Below are 14,642 nucleotides of genomic sequence, written 5' to 3' on the forward strand. Positions count from 1 at the left end.
AGGACACAAACGTGAGGGGGGCAGGAGCTGGGCAGAGGGGCTGGGGGCCATGGCAGTCAGGAACAACCTGGGGACCCCCCAATAGCAGGAGAGGGCCATCTCAGCTCGTCTGGGCCTGATGTGCAGGCTGCAGACCCGCTAAGCCTGGCTGTGAGGGTTCGAGGCCAGCGAACCTTCACCTGAGACATGCAGGGACACTTGTGCTGGGGTTAAATCCTGAAGGCAGCTACGAGGGGAGATGGGGCTCCCCACAGTGCCTGGTAGCCCTGGAGGGCGGTGCTGGTCAGCAGCAGGACTTCAGGGCCGAGGCGGGGCCGCAGCAGGCCACGCGGGAGCACGCGGGGCGGCAGAGCAGGGACACGCAGGAGGCCGGGCGGCAGCAGCTGGGCCGGCAGGAGGCGGCGGAGGCACAGCAGGAGGAGGCGGGCACGCAGCAGGCGGGCCTGCACACGGGGCGGCAGATGAGGGACACGCAGGAGGAGGGTCTGCAGCAGGACGCGGGGCAGGGGCTGGGCTGGCAGCACGAGGGGGCTGGGCAGGGGGCGGCCCCGGAGCAGACGGGCACACAGCACACGGGCCTGGAGCAGACGAGCGTGCTGCAGACGGGGGTGCCGCAGACGGGGGTGCCGCAGACGGGGGTGCCGCAGACGGGGGTGCCGCAGACGGGCGTGCCGCAGACGGGGGTGCCGCAGACGGGGGTGCCGCAGACGGGCGTGCCGCAGACGGGGGTGCCGCAGACGGGGGTGCCGCAGACGGGGGTGCCGCAGACGGGGATGCCGCAGACGGGGGTGCTGCAGACGGGGGTGCAGCTGACAGGCGTGCTGCAGACAGATGTGCTGCAGACGGGGGTGCTGCAGGTCAGTGTGCAGCTGACAGGTGTGCTGCAGCAGGTACTTGTGCTACAGACGGGCACACAGCAGGCCTGCTGGCAGGGCGAGGAGGTGCAGCAGGAGGGCTGGCAGCTAGACTGCGGGCAGCACGAGGCCGTGCAGGAGCTGCTGCAGGCTGATTGGCAGGGGCTGAGCCCACAGGCCGCCTGGCAGCAGGGGCTGGACACGCAGCTCCCTGGGGTGCAGACGAGGGTCAGGCTGGGGGCCGGGGTGCAGCAGCTGGGGGCACAGCAGGAGGGGGCGCAGCAGGAGGGGGCGCAGCAGGAGGGGGCACAGCAGCTCTCTGGGCTCTCGTCCACCTGCAGGGAGTCAGTGCAAGAGTCCCAGGCACCGGGCAGGCAGACGCGACCGGCGCAGCTGAGGTCGCTGGAGCAGACGGACAGGGCGGCCATGGCGGGGCGTGGGCCTGGAGGAGGGTGTGAGTGTGTGTGTGAGTGTGTGTGAGGTGTGTAAGCTGCTCGCGGTGGCTGGGCTTATATACAGCTGAGTGGGGGTGTTGTCCCAATATGAAGTCACTGAGCCTGTTTCCTTGTTGTTGGAGCAGGTACCTATGGACGCTTGTTGTGGACTCGTGACACGTAGCTCAGGTCATTACTGCTGAGAGGTCAGAGCCCAGGGAACCATGGAGCTGGGGACCAGGGGCAGAGGAGTGTCAGCTGGACGTGGACACGGGAGGCTGGTGGCTCCCGACGGCTCCCCCCGAGCAACTTTCTGGGGCTTCTTGCTGTTATTTCTCCTTCTCAGTGCTCAATTGAATCACAAGCATATATTTTTTTAAAATATCTTCTCTATTTCGGGGTGTAATTCTCTCCTGAATTTATAGACCAAATGAATGGTTTGGAGCTGTGTTTATTTTTACCGTATCAGCAAACACTTTAATAATAGGTCTCGCCATGCCAGCAAGTAGTCGGGCAGCTTACTAAGTATTAACTCTCAACCCTCACCCCAGCCTTGGGAGGAGGTGCCGTTGTTGTCCCCACATTGCAGATGGGGAAACCGAGGCACAGCGAAGCACTCACACGGAAGCCGCGCTAGCAAGCAGAAGGGCCTTGATCGGAGCCCAGTGGGCCTGTGTTCTCACCCACAGCCCTGCTCTCCAGGGAGCTGAGGGACGGAAAGTCTTGAGAAACCAGGGTTCCGGGCGAGGCCGGGGGAGTGGCTGGAAACGGTGGCGGGAGGAAATGCACCTTGAGCGAGGAGCTGCTTCCCGGAAGGCGCAGTTAGCTGCAGGAGCGCGGACCCCGTGACGGTGACGGCGTTCGGAGGCCTTGACTGGGGGCTGCAAGGTCAAGAGCAAAGGCATTGTGGAGCCTTCTCTGTTGAGAAGAAGGGGTCTCGGGTGATGGGGGTCCTGGCCACGCTGACGAGTCTGAGCCAGGTGTGGGCGTGGCCTGTGGGATGCCCCTGGAATGTGGCCTGAGCATCCAGCCCTCGAGGTCCACGTTGTGGCATGTATCAGAACTTCCTTTAAGTTCACGGCCAAATAACTCCCTTGTTTTCGTGGACCCCTTTTGTTACCTGTTAGGCCTAGTGACGGACACTCAGGTATTTGTACCTCTTGGATGTTGTGAATGAGGCTGCAAGGAAGACTTGAGGCCCTTTTCGTTCTTTCGAGTCTATTCCTGGGAACGGAATTTCTGGGTCATGTGGTGAGTCCGTGTTTAACTCTTTGAATGTTTCCACAGCGGCTGCAAATTTTACAGTCCCACTGGAGAGGATAGAGGATTCCAGTCTCTCCACGTCCTCACCAGAAGGTTCCTTCCTTCTTTCCTCCTCCTCCCTCCCCTCCCCCTCCGCTCCCTCATCTCTCTGAATGAGCCGAGCCGGCTGCTAGGTGTGAGGTGCGCTCTCGCTGTGGCTTCTGAGTTCTGTTTCCCTGACAACTTGGCGTGGAGCCTCCTTCACATGCTTCTCGGCTGTTCGTCTGGCTCTTTCGGAGACCTGTCTGTTCGAGTCCTTGGCCCAGCTTTCAGCTGGGTGGTTTGCCTTTTCGTTGTTGGGTTTTAGGAGTTCTTTATATATTCTGGATATTAAACTCTTATTAGACATATGATTTGCAAATATTTTCTCCCATTCCGTAACACTTTCTTTTCGCGGTTTCGATTACAGCCTTTGATTCACAGGTTTTTATTTATTTACTTTTACAGATTTCACATAGTTAAAAATATTCTGTTCGGTGCTCAAATATGTCTTCATTCAGTTGCCCATTTCCATTTCTTAAACTTTTTTGAAACAAAAAATAAAATCACAAAGTTCAATTAAACATGTTGACTTCAAAGCAAAGGGAACCCTGGAGACAGGAGTACAGCAGGGGACAGGTCCTGTTGTCGGACCTCGAATTCTTGCTGGGGCGGAGTTCGTGGCATGAGCGTTGGGGACCGTGGCAGGAGGCAGGGGATGCTGGGGCGGAGTGCGCGGGTGTTGGGGGAGGGGACCGTTGCCACGGGGCTGAAGAAGCGCCTGCAGCTGGGGAGCCCTCACGTGCAGGGAAGCCCCTTCCCCCGAGAGGCTCTGCCCCTGCGTCCCCAACAGCTGCCCACAGGGCTCCCAGCCCTGCGGGAGAGTCCACGAATCCTTGGCCCTCGGCCGCCAGTCAAGTTCGAGTAAGCGGCCGGCTCCTCTGCAGAGGGCGCCTCCCACGTTTCCTTCCCCTGGTGCAAGCGCCAGCAGCTCAGTCCGGGCTTCTGGGGCAGAGACCGCTACCTGGGGGCGACCGCTGCGTCTTGGGGTGGCTGATGCTCCAGCCTGCCTGGGGTGCTCCTCTGAGGAGCATGCAGACGCAGGTGCCAGGGACCGGGAGCCGGCGCCGCGCGCTGGGCCACCCGCCGCCGCGGCGTCCCTGTGCGGCCCGCCCGCGACAGCCCTGAACCACCACGACGTCCGGGTCGCTTGGTCTCGTGCTGTTCATGCTTTCGGCGGCATGGCGCAGACTCCGTTCTCAAACCCAAGGTCGCGAAGCGCGCGCCGTGTTTCCTGCTGAGACTTCGTTGGTTTCGCTCTTGCATTTAGGACGTGGCTCCGTTTTGCGTTGAGTTTTGTACATGGGGTGACGGGGGGGGGGGGGGGTTCCCACTGCATTGGCGGCGCACGGAGTCTGGCTTCCCCAGCGCTTTTGTCGACAGATGCTTTTAGCGCCGTCGGATGGGTTTGAACCCTTGTCGGAAATCAGCTGGCCACACCGCATGGGTCCGTTTCCGGACTGGCCCTTCGGGGCTCGGCCGTGGGTCTGTCCTCGCGCCTCAAGCCGCAGTCGTCATTCCTGCGCTGCCGAAGCACGTCGGCGGCAGGAAGTGTGGATCCCCGACTTCGCTTCCCGTTTCAAGACCCTTGGCTGTTCGAGGCCGCCGTCGGCTTCGTGAGCTCGAGCACCGGCGTTTCCCTTTCCGGACGGCGGCGGCTCGCGGCGCTTTGAGGGGCTGCGACGGGCCGGCGTTCCCGCCGCCTCGCTGTGCGGTGCGGGGCTCGGCGCGCCCCGTGGGGTGAAGGCCCGTCTCCTCCCCCGCCTCCTGCCCGCCCGGTGTCCCGCCCATGACCCCCCGGGGCCCGCCAAAGCCTCCCTCCGCCTCAGGGAGCCATCTGCCGCTCACCTCAGCCCCATCCTCGTCCGCTTCGTGTACTCTGTGTCTCTGTTGCGTGGTGCATGTATGTTTACAGCTCTGGTATCTTCTTGATCAATTGAGTTTTTTATTATTGTTATCGATGTATAACATCCTTCTCATGTGTCTTTCTGTAGTCAGTGCAGTACAGATGAACAGGTCCCCGCAGGGAACGTCCGTCAGGTTTTAGGGTTTTAGTGTCCTGATGGAGACTTATGCCTTCTTGAATAATGAGCTTATCGTGGAGAAAGTCAGCTCCAAGTATTGGCAGGCTCATCGCACTCCCTAAACGACCTAAGTCTTTAGAGACAGAGGGCGAATGCCAGTCTCCGCTCTCAGCTCTGCTCCCTGGCACCCATGACCTGCATGCCAACACCATTATCTCCGGAAGCTTGGAGAGAGGGACTCAAAGGGACGAGGTCTTAAAATCACGTTCTAAGGAGGTCTTACGCAGAGGTCGCCTGGGTAAGAATGTGTGTCTAAAAGTGAGAGAGGGAGGGAGAGAGGGAGGGAGGGGCGGGCGAGGGGGAGAGGTTTCATGAACTTCTCCTCCAAAGCGGGGATCCAACTTGTGGCTTCTGTTTTTTGCAAACATTTTTGTTATTTTAAGCTGCTTAGCTCTTCACTGTTATTTTCATTTTGTTGTGAAAAATTTCAAATGCCCTGAAAGTTGAAAGAATTGAACCGTTTGTACCCATGGACTGTCTCTGGGTGCTGCAGCTGACGCGGCCCCGCCTGCTCCGCCAGACACGTGCCCGTCACGCCGCCCTCTGCCACCCGTCCGACTCTGTGACGCGTCTCAGCGTGAGTTACAAACATCGGCGCACTTCACCGAACGCGTTGTGTCGTTAACTGGAGCTGAAGGTTTACGCCCCAGGATGCCCTCTCCTGCCCTGCCCCGGTCAGCTTCACCCCAACACGCCGGAAGCAGCCGCCGATCTGCCTCTCTTAGACCCCGGGAGACTTCAGGTGACTTCAGCATGTCTCCGGGCCGGCTGGCCAGAGGCGGCTGAGCCACACCGGGGCCGCACAGCAGAGCTGTGCAGCCCGGGGCAGGACAGCAGGTGGGGCGCAGGCCAGGGGACCGGCAGGGCAGCCCGTGTGGCCCACGGCATGGGGCTGGCATGGGGTCGGGGTGGAGGACGAGGCTGGCCTGTGAGCCCTGCCCCGGTGGCCTTTATACGTGGCTGTGGCATCGCGACTCTTGTGACCCCCCCACGTGCCCGACACGTGATCGCCCTGTTTGCACCTGCTGTGCTGGGCGCTTTGCGCCGGCTCTGACCCCTGTCGCCTGTCTGCCCGTCCCTCTGGCAGAAGCGGGGCCCGGGTCCCTGTGTTCATATCAGTTCTGTGCTCTGTTTGTGAGCAGGTTGTCGTGTCGACAACATTCTTGACTCGACTCAAGCCCTGCTCCCGGGGAGGGGCTGTGGTGCTCGCGCAGGTGACCGCCTTCATGGGAAGGACCGAGACACGTGTGAAGACAGGACAGAGGGACAGCATGGTTTATTTGCCTCACACAGGGTGAAGGGTCCTGCTGGCAACAGAGGAGGACCCTGCAAACCTGGGCTTTCCTGAGGGACATGGGGTCCCAAGAGACCCAGGTCACTTGCCACACTCTTCCCCTGGGGTGCAGGGGGCTCGTTGGATGTGTTTTTCACCTGGCACGTGCAGGCCCTGGAGGCCGCCGAGGACTCACTGCGGGAGAGCCACAGGGCGGCCCCGTCTGCCCTGGGAGCAGCTGGGCAGGAGACACGTGGTCAGCAGCGGGAAGGGGCACCACAGGAGACGGGTCTGCAGGCCGGGGCGGGGCAGGAGGGCTGGATGCACCTGGAGGAGTGGCGGGAGAGGGGCCGTGCACACGGCGGGCGTGCAGCTCAGGGGCGGCAGCAGGGCGCCTGGCAGGCGCTGGGCGGGCAGCAGGCGGAGCAGCTGGGGTGCCTCGCGGTGGCGTGAGGCGGAGGGCGGTGATGTCTGCGGGCTGCTTCCCCGGCGGCCTTCCCGGACACACGGGGCACAGCTGTTGACGTCCTCGTGGCCGTTCTCACCGAGCTCCCTGGCCTCCCCGTCCCCGGGACGCGCTCTGCTGTGTTGGGGTCCACCACGGATGAGCTTGGTGCAGACGCCAGGCTCCGCCCCCCGCCCTGCAGACAGGACGTTCTGGTTTGATTCCGGCTCGTGAGGTTTGCCCCGGCTCGACTCAGACGTGTGTCCTGTTGGTCCTTTCTGTCTCACGCCGTCGGTGAGGACTTGGAGGCGACGAGGTCCTCGGAGCTTTCACTCCGCACAGGGAACACTCGGCAGGAGTCCGCGCCCGGCGGTGCGTGGGGCCAAGCTGGCCCGCCGCCCGTTTGCCCAGCAAGCTTCAGCGGCCGCGGCCGCGTTTATGCGTTCGCTGTTGCCTGCCGTTGCTTTGCACCTGGATTCCGGGTCATTACGTGTGCCCAGCCTGAGCACATGCCGTCCTCGCCCCTGAGGGTGCGCCAGACCATGTGGCTTGTAGGCAGCGTCGCCCAGAGGCCTCCCACCCACGGAGCTCACAGCACAGAGGACCCCGGCCGTGGCGGTCCTCCTGCAGGGCACTGTCCCACGGACCCTGGCCAGCAGGGTTTCTGTTGCTCCCCAGCCCCCTTAACCCGGGCGGGCAGGGGGACAGCGTGGGCAGGAGCCCAGGTCCACTCAGGATCCGGGCCTCCCGCACGGCGCCCGCGTTCTGGGGCGGGCCCCGGAGGGCCGCCCCTGCGCAGGGGTGGGCGCTGGGGCCGGGGAGGGAAACGGCGCGCAGGTGGCATCCGCCCTCTGACCCGGTCGCTCGGCTGCCCTGGCCTGGGGTGTGAGCATAAGTCTCTGTTGTCCCGCTCCGGCCCGACGGAGCCCACAGCCCCGGTCCGGAGCGGCGGCCGGGCTCAGGGGAGGCGAAGAACACAAACGCGGGTCCCGACACGAGTGTTTATTGATTATAGCAATTGGCCTTTGTCACAGGGAGGGCGAGCGACCCGACTGCGGAGGAGGCTCCCGGGGCCGCGGTCCACCCCGGTGCGGGATTTGTGGGTCACCTCTTCTCAGGAGCGGATGGCGGTGCGCCCACATCCCACGGGGCAGCAGCTGTGTGTCCCCCGTGGGGAGGGGGCGGTCCTGGCGCCCGCAGACGGCTCCAGGGACCCCGGGAGAGGCGGGCTGGGCTCAGGAGCAGGGACAGCAGCTCCAGAGGCGAGGAGCGAGCCGGTCAGCAGCAGGACTTCAGGGCCGAAGTGGGGCCACAGCAGGCCACGCGGGAGCAAGCGGGGCGGCAGAGCAGGGACACGCAGGAGGCCGGGCGGCAGCAGCTGGGCCGGCAGGAGGCGGCGGGGGCACAGCAGGAGGCGGCGGGCACGCAGCAGGCAGGCCTGCACACGGGGCGGCAGACGAGGGACACGCAGGAGGAGGGTCTGCAGCAGGATGCAGGGCAGGGGCTGGGCTGGCAGCACGAGGGGGCTGGGCAGGGGGCGGCCCCGGAGCAGACGGGCACACAGCACACGGGCCTGGAGCAGACAAGTGTGCTGCAGACGGGTGTGCTACAGATGGATGTGCTGCAGACGGGGGTGCCGCAGACAGGGGTGCCGCAGACGGGGGTGCCGCAGACGGGGGTGCTGCAGATGGGGGTGCTGCAGACGGGCGTGCTGCAGACGGGCGTGCACCTGACAGGCACACAGCAGGCCTGCTGGCAGGGCGAGGAGGTGCAGCAGGAGGGCTGGCAGCTAGACTGCGGGCAGCACGAGGCCGTGCAGGAGCTGCTGCAGGCTGATTGGCAGGGGCTGAGCCCGCAGGCCGCCTGGCAGCAGGGGCTGGACACGCAGCTCGCTGGGGTGCAGACGAGGGTCAGGCTGGGGGCCGGGGTGCAGCAGCTGGGGACACAGCAGGAGGGCTGGCAGCAGCTGGGGGCACAGCAGGAGGGGGCGCAGCAGGAGGGGGCGCAGCAGCTCTCTGGGCTCTCGTCCACCTGCAGGGAGTCAGTGCAAGAGTCCCAGGCACCGGGCAGGCAGACGCGGCTGGCGTAGCTGAGGTCGCTGGAGCAGACGGACAGGGCAGAGGCGGCCATGGCGGGGCGTGGGGCTGGATGTGAGCTGGGAGGAGGGTGTGAGTGTGTTGAGTGTGAGTGAGTGTGTGTGTGTGGTGCTCAGGCGTCGGCTTTTATACCCCCTGGGTGCGTGTTGTCCGAGCGCGAGGCTCCCACGCCCTGCCTTCCTTGTTTGTGTTTGTGCCGTGAGCACCTTCATCAGGGCCGGTCCTGTTGTCATGAGTTGCCCTTGCTGGGCTCATAAAATTTGGACTGTCCTGGGCAGGGCTGGCCATTCCGGCCTGAGTCCGGCCCCCACAGGGACACCTGGAAGGAAGTGGTAGCCTCTGGCAGGTCATGTGCCACCTGGGACCATGGGGACGCACTCTGTGTGTAGCAGCCTTTGTGTGCGGGCCTCACCTGAGCTGGCCTGGCCTGTGACTGGGACAGACGTGGACAGAGCTGCCCGTTCTGGGGAGGAGGTAGCGTTAGGATGGGCCCTTCCTGGTGGGTCTGTGAACTTCTGTGATGTTAGTCGAGGGCAGTGACAATGGCGAGGCTGAGGCCTGAGGACTGAAGGACGTCCCCGAGGCCTGCGCTGGGCTCCTGCTAGGATGACCAGATTCAGGGCCTGGCCTTTGGGCCCTGGAGTGCGTCACAGCACCTGTGGTCAGCTGTCCTGGGAGAGGTGGTCCCCATCAGGACCTGTGGGTGGGTTAACCCAGAGCAGGCCGGTGTCACCAGGCCGGAGAGGAGAGGCTGGGGGACAATCCATTTCTGACATGAAATCAATCGCAACCCAAGGGGAACCTTATGGTACATTAGTTAAGGATATTGAACTGCCGGAAAATACTGTAATATGCACGACAGATGGCAGGTTAGCACGAGGATCAGAACGTCCTGTCGACTGAAACAGGGTAAGATACAAAATAATCAAATACAAAATTCAAAACATTCAAATTTCCAATAAGTGCAGGAAATGCTACTTGACATCAGTAATGCAGTTTCTCACATTAAAACGTGAATGTCCCACCTGTAAGATCCGCCAGGGTCACAATGCTGAGAACGCCCAGCGCTGCTGCTCAGAAACGCTTAGCGTGTGTGTGTGTGTGTGTGTGTGTGTGTGTGTGTGTGTGTGTGTGTTTTGGAAAGTTTGGAGGAAGGTTGGTGTTAAGTCTTCTGTAAACGTTTAGTAGAATTCAGCATTGAAGCCATCTTGTCCTAGGCTTTTCTTTTAGGGGAGCTTCTGAATTGCTGATTCAGTCTCATTACTTGTGTTAAGTTTCTTATTTATTCTTGAGTCAGTTCACTCACTTTAGATTCAAAGGTACAAGACTATTGATAGCGAAGGGTGGGGAAAGGTATTTATGCATATAGTAACCAAAAGAAAGCTGGACGGCCATAATAACATCAGACAAAATAGACTTTGAGTCAAAAATTATTGTAAGACAAAGATTTTAAATATTGCTGAAAGGGTCAATATATTAAGAAGATTACAAACCTATATGCAGCTAGCAACCTAAACGTCCAAAATACATAAAAGAGGAATTAGAGAGGCAGTTCCAGTTCTACAATAATACTTGGAGACTTCAATAAGTCATTTCTGTTAATAAAAATTAAATTATAGAACAATTAGATACAAGATAAATAATGAAATAGAGGATTTGAAGAGCATTAAAAACTACCTAGACCTAACAGACATGTACACAATGATCACGTCAACAACAGCAGAAGGTATATTTTTTCTCAAGTGCACAGGGAATATTCTCCAGATTAGACCATATATTAGGCCACAAAACAAATCTCAGTTCATTTAAAAACATTGAAATCATTCAAATTATCTTCTCTGACCACAATGGAATGAAACTAGAAATCAATTACAGAAAGAAAACTGAAAATTTCACAAATATGTGGAAATTAAACAACACATGTAAACATTATCAGCGGGCCAAGGAAGAAAACACTTTCAGATGAATGCAAACGAAGACATGATAAACTAAAACTTATGGGATAAACAAAAACAATATTCAGAGGGAAATTTATAGCTGTCAACACTTAATTAAAAAAGAAGAAAGATTTCAAATCAATAACCTGTCTTTACACCTTAAGGAACCAGAGAAAGAACAAACAAGACCCGAAGCAGCAGAAGAAAGGAAATAAAAAATTAGAACACAGATTAATGAAATAAAGACTAGAAACATGATAGAAACAATGAAACCAAAAGTCGATTCTTGGAAAGAAGAGCAAAATCGACATACAGAAAGAAGACTCGAATTACTAAAATAAGAAGAATGGGGGCATTATTACTGACCTTAAATAAAAAAGGATTATAAAAGAATACTGTGAACAACGATTCATCAAAACATTAGATCTACACATAGTGGAAAAATCCTTAAAACACACCAGCTACTGAACCTGAAACTGACTGGTGTTTTTATTTCTTCACGTGGCTCCATGTTATTGATTTGTGCCCTTTTATTTCAGCTGGAATTATTATTTCTTGTATGGTAGGTCTACAAGTAATGAACTCTTTCAACTTTTATTTATCTGGAATGTCTTAAATTGTCCTTTGTTAGACTCCTTGATTGATGATTTAAAAAAGCAGTTTAAAATGGCTTCCCACTGCCTCTGGCCACACAGTTTCTGATGGAAAATTGACTGTTAACCTCTCTCTTGCTCCCTTTAAAATTCTCTATCTTTGTCTTCCAATAATTTAATTACAATGTGTCTTAGTGTGGTTCTCTTTGAGTTTATTCTATTTGGAGTTTATTGAGCTTCTTGGATGTGTAGACTCATGTTTCATCAAATTTGGGAAGTTTTTGACTATATCTCTTAAAAATAATTTTTAAAATTTTCAATTACAGTTGGCATACAATATCGTATTAGTTTCAGGGGTACGATATAGTGATTAGACATTTATATAACTTATGAAGTGATCATCCCAATAAATCTAGTGAGTACCTGGCATAATACATAGTAATGACAATGTTATCGACTATATTCTTTGCGCTGTACTTTACACCCCTGTGATGATTTTGTAACTACCAGTTTGTACTTCTTTATCCCTTCCCCTTTTCACCTACCCCTCAACCCCCATCCCATCTGGCAACTATCAAAATGTTCTCGGTACCCATGAGTTTGTTTCTGTTTTGTTTATTTTGTTCTTTAGATTCTACATGTAAGTGAGACCATGTTGCATTCATCTTTCTGTGTCTGATTCCATTCAGTGCAGTAACCTCTAGGTCCATTCATATTGTGGCAGATGGCAAGACCTCATTCCTCCATTGATGGACATCCGGGTTGCCGCCATATCTTGGCTACTGTAAATAATGCTTCAATGAACCGGGCTTGGGGCTGCTTAGCAAGAGGTATGGGGCACGCTGAAGTCAGATGCTGTTGTTTAGGGTTTGTGAATCTTTGAGACATTTTAGAAAAGTCCACAGAATGAGCCAAGACAGGTCGTTTGTATAGCAGTCACTGGAAGCAGCTTGGGCGGCCCCACGTTGGTGGGTGTGGGGTCTCAGAGAATCAACTGGGCAGGGGAGCAGTGTCACCCAGGTTGATGAAGACTCAGATATGGTGGTGCTTGAGTCTGGACGCCAGGAGGAGGAGGAACGGTGGCTTCTGCCAGCACTTCCGTTTGGAAGAAAGCTGCCCCTCCAGCCCTTTCACTGAAGCCAGACAACTCAGTTCCTCTCAGCTTGTTCCTGATGCCTTTTGAGTAGGTCCAGTGTGGGAGCTCAGAGTGACTGAGGCCGTCAGTGGGAAGTCTGCACGCGGGCCATTTAAGAGGAGCATCTGCGACTCCCTCTACCCCGTCCACCCATCCACCATCTCTACTGGTTTTCACAGCCAGAGTTACAGGGACTTCTTTTGCCTGCACTGGAGCCCTGGGCTGGGGAGCCTGTTGTGGGGCTGGGACCCCTCAATTTTCAGAGGGACCTCTGCCGCCAAGATGTCCCTCTGATGCTTGACCACCACACGTGGGTATGGGCCCAGCCCGATTCACATCTGCCCCTCCTACCAGTCTCAAGGTGGCCTCCTCTGTATGTCCCCAGTTGTAGGGCTTTTTAGCTAGACTGCAGGCGACTCCCAATGATGGGTGTTCTGTAGGTTACTTGTGATTGTGATGTGGTCGTGAGAGGTAGGCGCAGCGTGTCCCTACTTGGACATCGTGACTGGAACTCGACCATTATATCTTAAACATTTATTCTGCTCCTTTCTCCCTCTCCTCTCTTTCTGGGACTCCAGTTTAGCACATGTTGTGCTTGATGGTGTCCCGCAGGTCCCTTAAGCTCTGCCCACTTATCGTCATTCTTTTCTTCTGTTATCTGCTTCTCAAACTGGAGTATTTTAGTTTACCTAACTGAATCATTACTTCCACTAACTCTCTTTTCTGCCTGCTCAAATGTTCTTTGAGCTCCTCTAGTGAAGTTTTCAATTACTATACTTTTCAATTCCAGAATTTCTACTTGGTTTCTGTTCACATTTCTCTCTCCTAATTGATATTCTCCATTTGCTGAGACATTATTTTCTTGTTCCTCTTACCTCTTTGTCCGTGGCGAACTCCGAGAGTGTATTGATAGAGTTGATTTAAAGGCTTTGTCTAGTAAGTTCACTTCCTGGACTTCACATGCCTCATAATTTTTCTTGCAAACTGGACATTTTAATATTATAATGTAATGATTCTGGATAGCAGATTCTCCTCCCTCCCTATAGTTTGTTGTTGCTTATTATTGTGGCTTGTTTTTTGTTTGTTTGTTTAACAACTCTTCCAAACTATTTTTGTAATGACTGTCCTCTTTGTCACCTGGAGCCAAAAAGCATCTCCCCCAGACTTTGCGGCCAGCTCCGTGTGCTGGGGTGTGCCTTCACCCCTCACTTCCTGCTTGGTCTGAGCTTGAAGGCCAACCAGAGGTGAGCACTCAGGGCCTTCTGGGGTCTTTTCTGTGCATGCACCCCCCTTGTAGGTACATGTGGGGCCCCCTAGACTCCTACGAATTGGTGGAATCTTCGAAACCCTTATTTCTCAAAGTATCGCATTTCCTAGCTTTTCATTTCAGGCTTTTTTTGGTGTCTTCTGTTTGTCACAACTGAGAGGCGCTTTCCTCGAGTGCCTTGACCGGCGCATTGGACAAACAGTCTCCATGTGGTTGCTCTTATGCCTTGAGAGAGTTCTGAGTCATGAGAAGATCAAGCCCCTTGTGTGAGGCCTTCAGGAAGCCACCAGACAGGTTCACACAGACAACCCCGTATCTTCTAAGACAAGGTCTGCTGTGTTCTTTGTAGCACCGGGAGCCCTCGCCAGGCGCACGGGCTGCCATCTTCAAGACTGCCGCAGGGCCGGGGCCGGGGAAGCGGGGAGAGGGTCTGCTAAACCGCCCCAGAGCCCTTCCACCTGGCCGCAGGTGCTTTTCTTCTTGATGATGCCTTCCCTCGATTGCTGTAAACCTTCGACCATTATTCAGCGTTCAGCTAATGCTGCTTCTGACGGCGTTGCCAGCGGTTCTCAGCGTCTCCGCGTGGGTGGGGCCTGCGAGCTCCGCACTCCCTACCGTTTCTGACATCACTCTCGCCAGGCACTCTTTTGAAAAGCCCTTTTAAGGACATTTGTCAGTATCTCTAAGAATTTAAAATTGGCCACCTCTCCAGCCCGGAAATCTTACTTCAAGAAATTCGAGCCCCATGAGATGCATCAGCAGTGCACACAGGTGCGTGAGAGCCGCACCGCGACGGCGTTTCTGACGACCAACGCTAGTGCGACTTTCCATGCCTGTCCCCCCGGTACTGCGCAAATCAGTAATGGTGCATCCACACCTCCGGGTGCCATGTGCCTAGGCCAAAAAAAAAAGTAATAGTAGTGGTGAGAGATGTTTCCTCAGCGGACTGGCAAAGCCAGGGCCCGCGAGGTCAGGGCCGGGATACCGGCAGTAGGCTCGGGGGCGGGGCGGGGCGGCGCGGCGGCCCTCACGGCGGACGGCGCGGCGGGCGGACGTCGCAGCACCGGCGCCTGCGCGCTCCGCTCTGCAGTTCCGGGCGCCGCTTCGCTGAGTCGCGCGTGCGCATGCGCCGTGCGCCGGGGGCGTGGCTCTCCTGCGCGTTCCGGGCTTCCGCGCCGTGGCC

General features: G+C 56.7%; 2 protein-coding genes across 2 annotated transcripts; both read right to left on the reverse strand.

The window, feature by feature from the left end:
• Positions 1–283: 283 nt before the first annotated feature.
• LOC107510167 (keratin-associated protein 10-8-like) lies at positions 284–1,282 on the reverse strand. Its single transcript, XM_036238145.1, has 3 exons — positions 1,097–1,282; positions 886–967; positions 284–747 (listed from the first exon to the last, which is right to left on the reverse strand). The coding sequence occupies exons 1-3, from the start codon at positions 1,280–1,282 to the stop codon at positions 284–286; spliced, it is 732 nt and encodes a 243-aa protein (XP_036094038.1).
• Positions 1,283–7,709: 6,427 nt separating this feature from the next.
• Positions 7,710–8,561, reverse strand: LOC107510166 (keratin-associated protein 10-7-like). Its single transcript, XM_036238137.1, has 2 exons — positions 8,325–8,561; positions 7,710–8,225 (listed from the first exon to the last, which is right to left on the reverse strand). The coding sequence occupies exons 1-2, from the start codon at positions 8,559–8,561 to the stop codon at positions 7,710–7,712; spliced, it is 753 nt and encodes a 250-aa protein (XP_036094030.1).
• Between the last annotated feature and the right edge of the window lie 6,081 nt (positions 8,562–14,642).

This window comes from Rousettus aegyptiacus, unplaced genomic scaffold (genome assembly GCF_014176215.1).
Source record: "Rousettus aegyptiacus isolate mRouAeg1 unplaced genomic scaffold, mRouAeg1.p scaffold_m13_p_20, whole genome shotgun sequence".
Taxonomy (NCBI): Eukaryota; Metazoa; Chordata; class Mammalia; order Chiroptera; family Pteropodidae; genus Rousettus; species Rousettus aegyptiacus.

Bases quoted from the DNA above. Each gene is read 5' to 3' on its own strand.
- LOC107510167 (XM_036238145.1), bottom strand. From the start codon at position 1,282: ATGGCCGCCCTGTCCGTCTGCTCCAGCGACCTCAGCTGCGCCGGTCGC. The intron at 968-1,096 runs GCCCCCAGCCTG...TGCTGCCCGCAG, and splicing joins CCCCCAGCTGCTGCACCCCG to TCTAGCTGCCAGCCCTCCTG. The intron at 748-885 runs GCAGCACACCTG...CCCCCGTCTGCG, and splicing joins CTGTAGCACAAGTACCTGCT to GCACCCCCGTCTGCGGCACC.
- LOC107510166 (XM_036238137.1), bottom strand. From the start codon at position 8,561: ATGGCCGCCTCTGCCCTGTCCGTCTGCTCCAGCGACCTCAGCTACGCC. The intron at 8,226-8,324 runs GCGAGCTGCGTG...TGCTGCCCGCAG, and splicing joins TGACCCTCGTCTGCACCCCA to TCTAGCTGCCAGCCCTCCTG.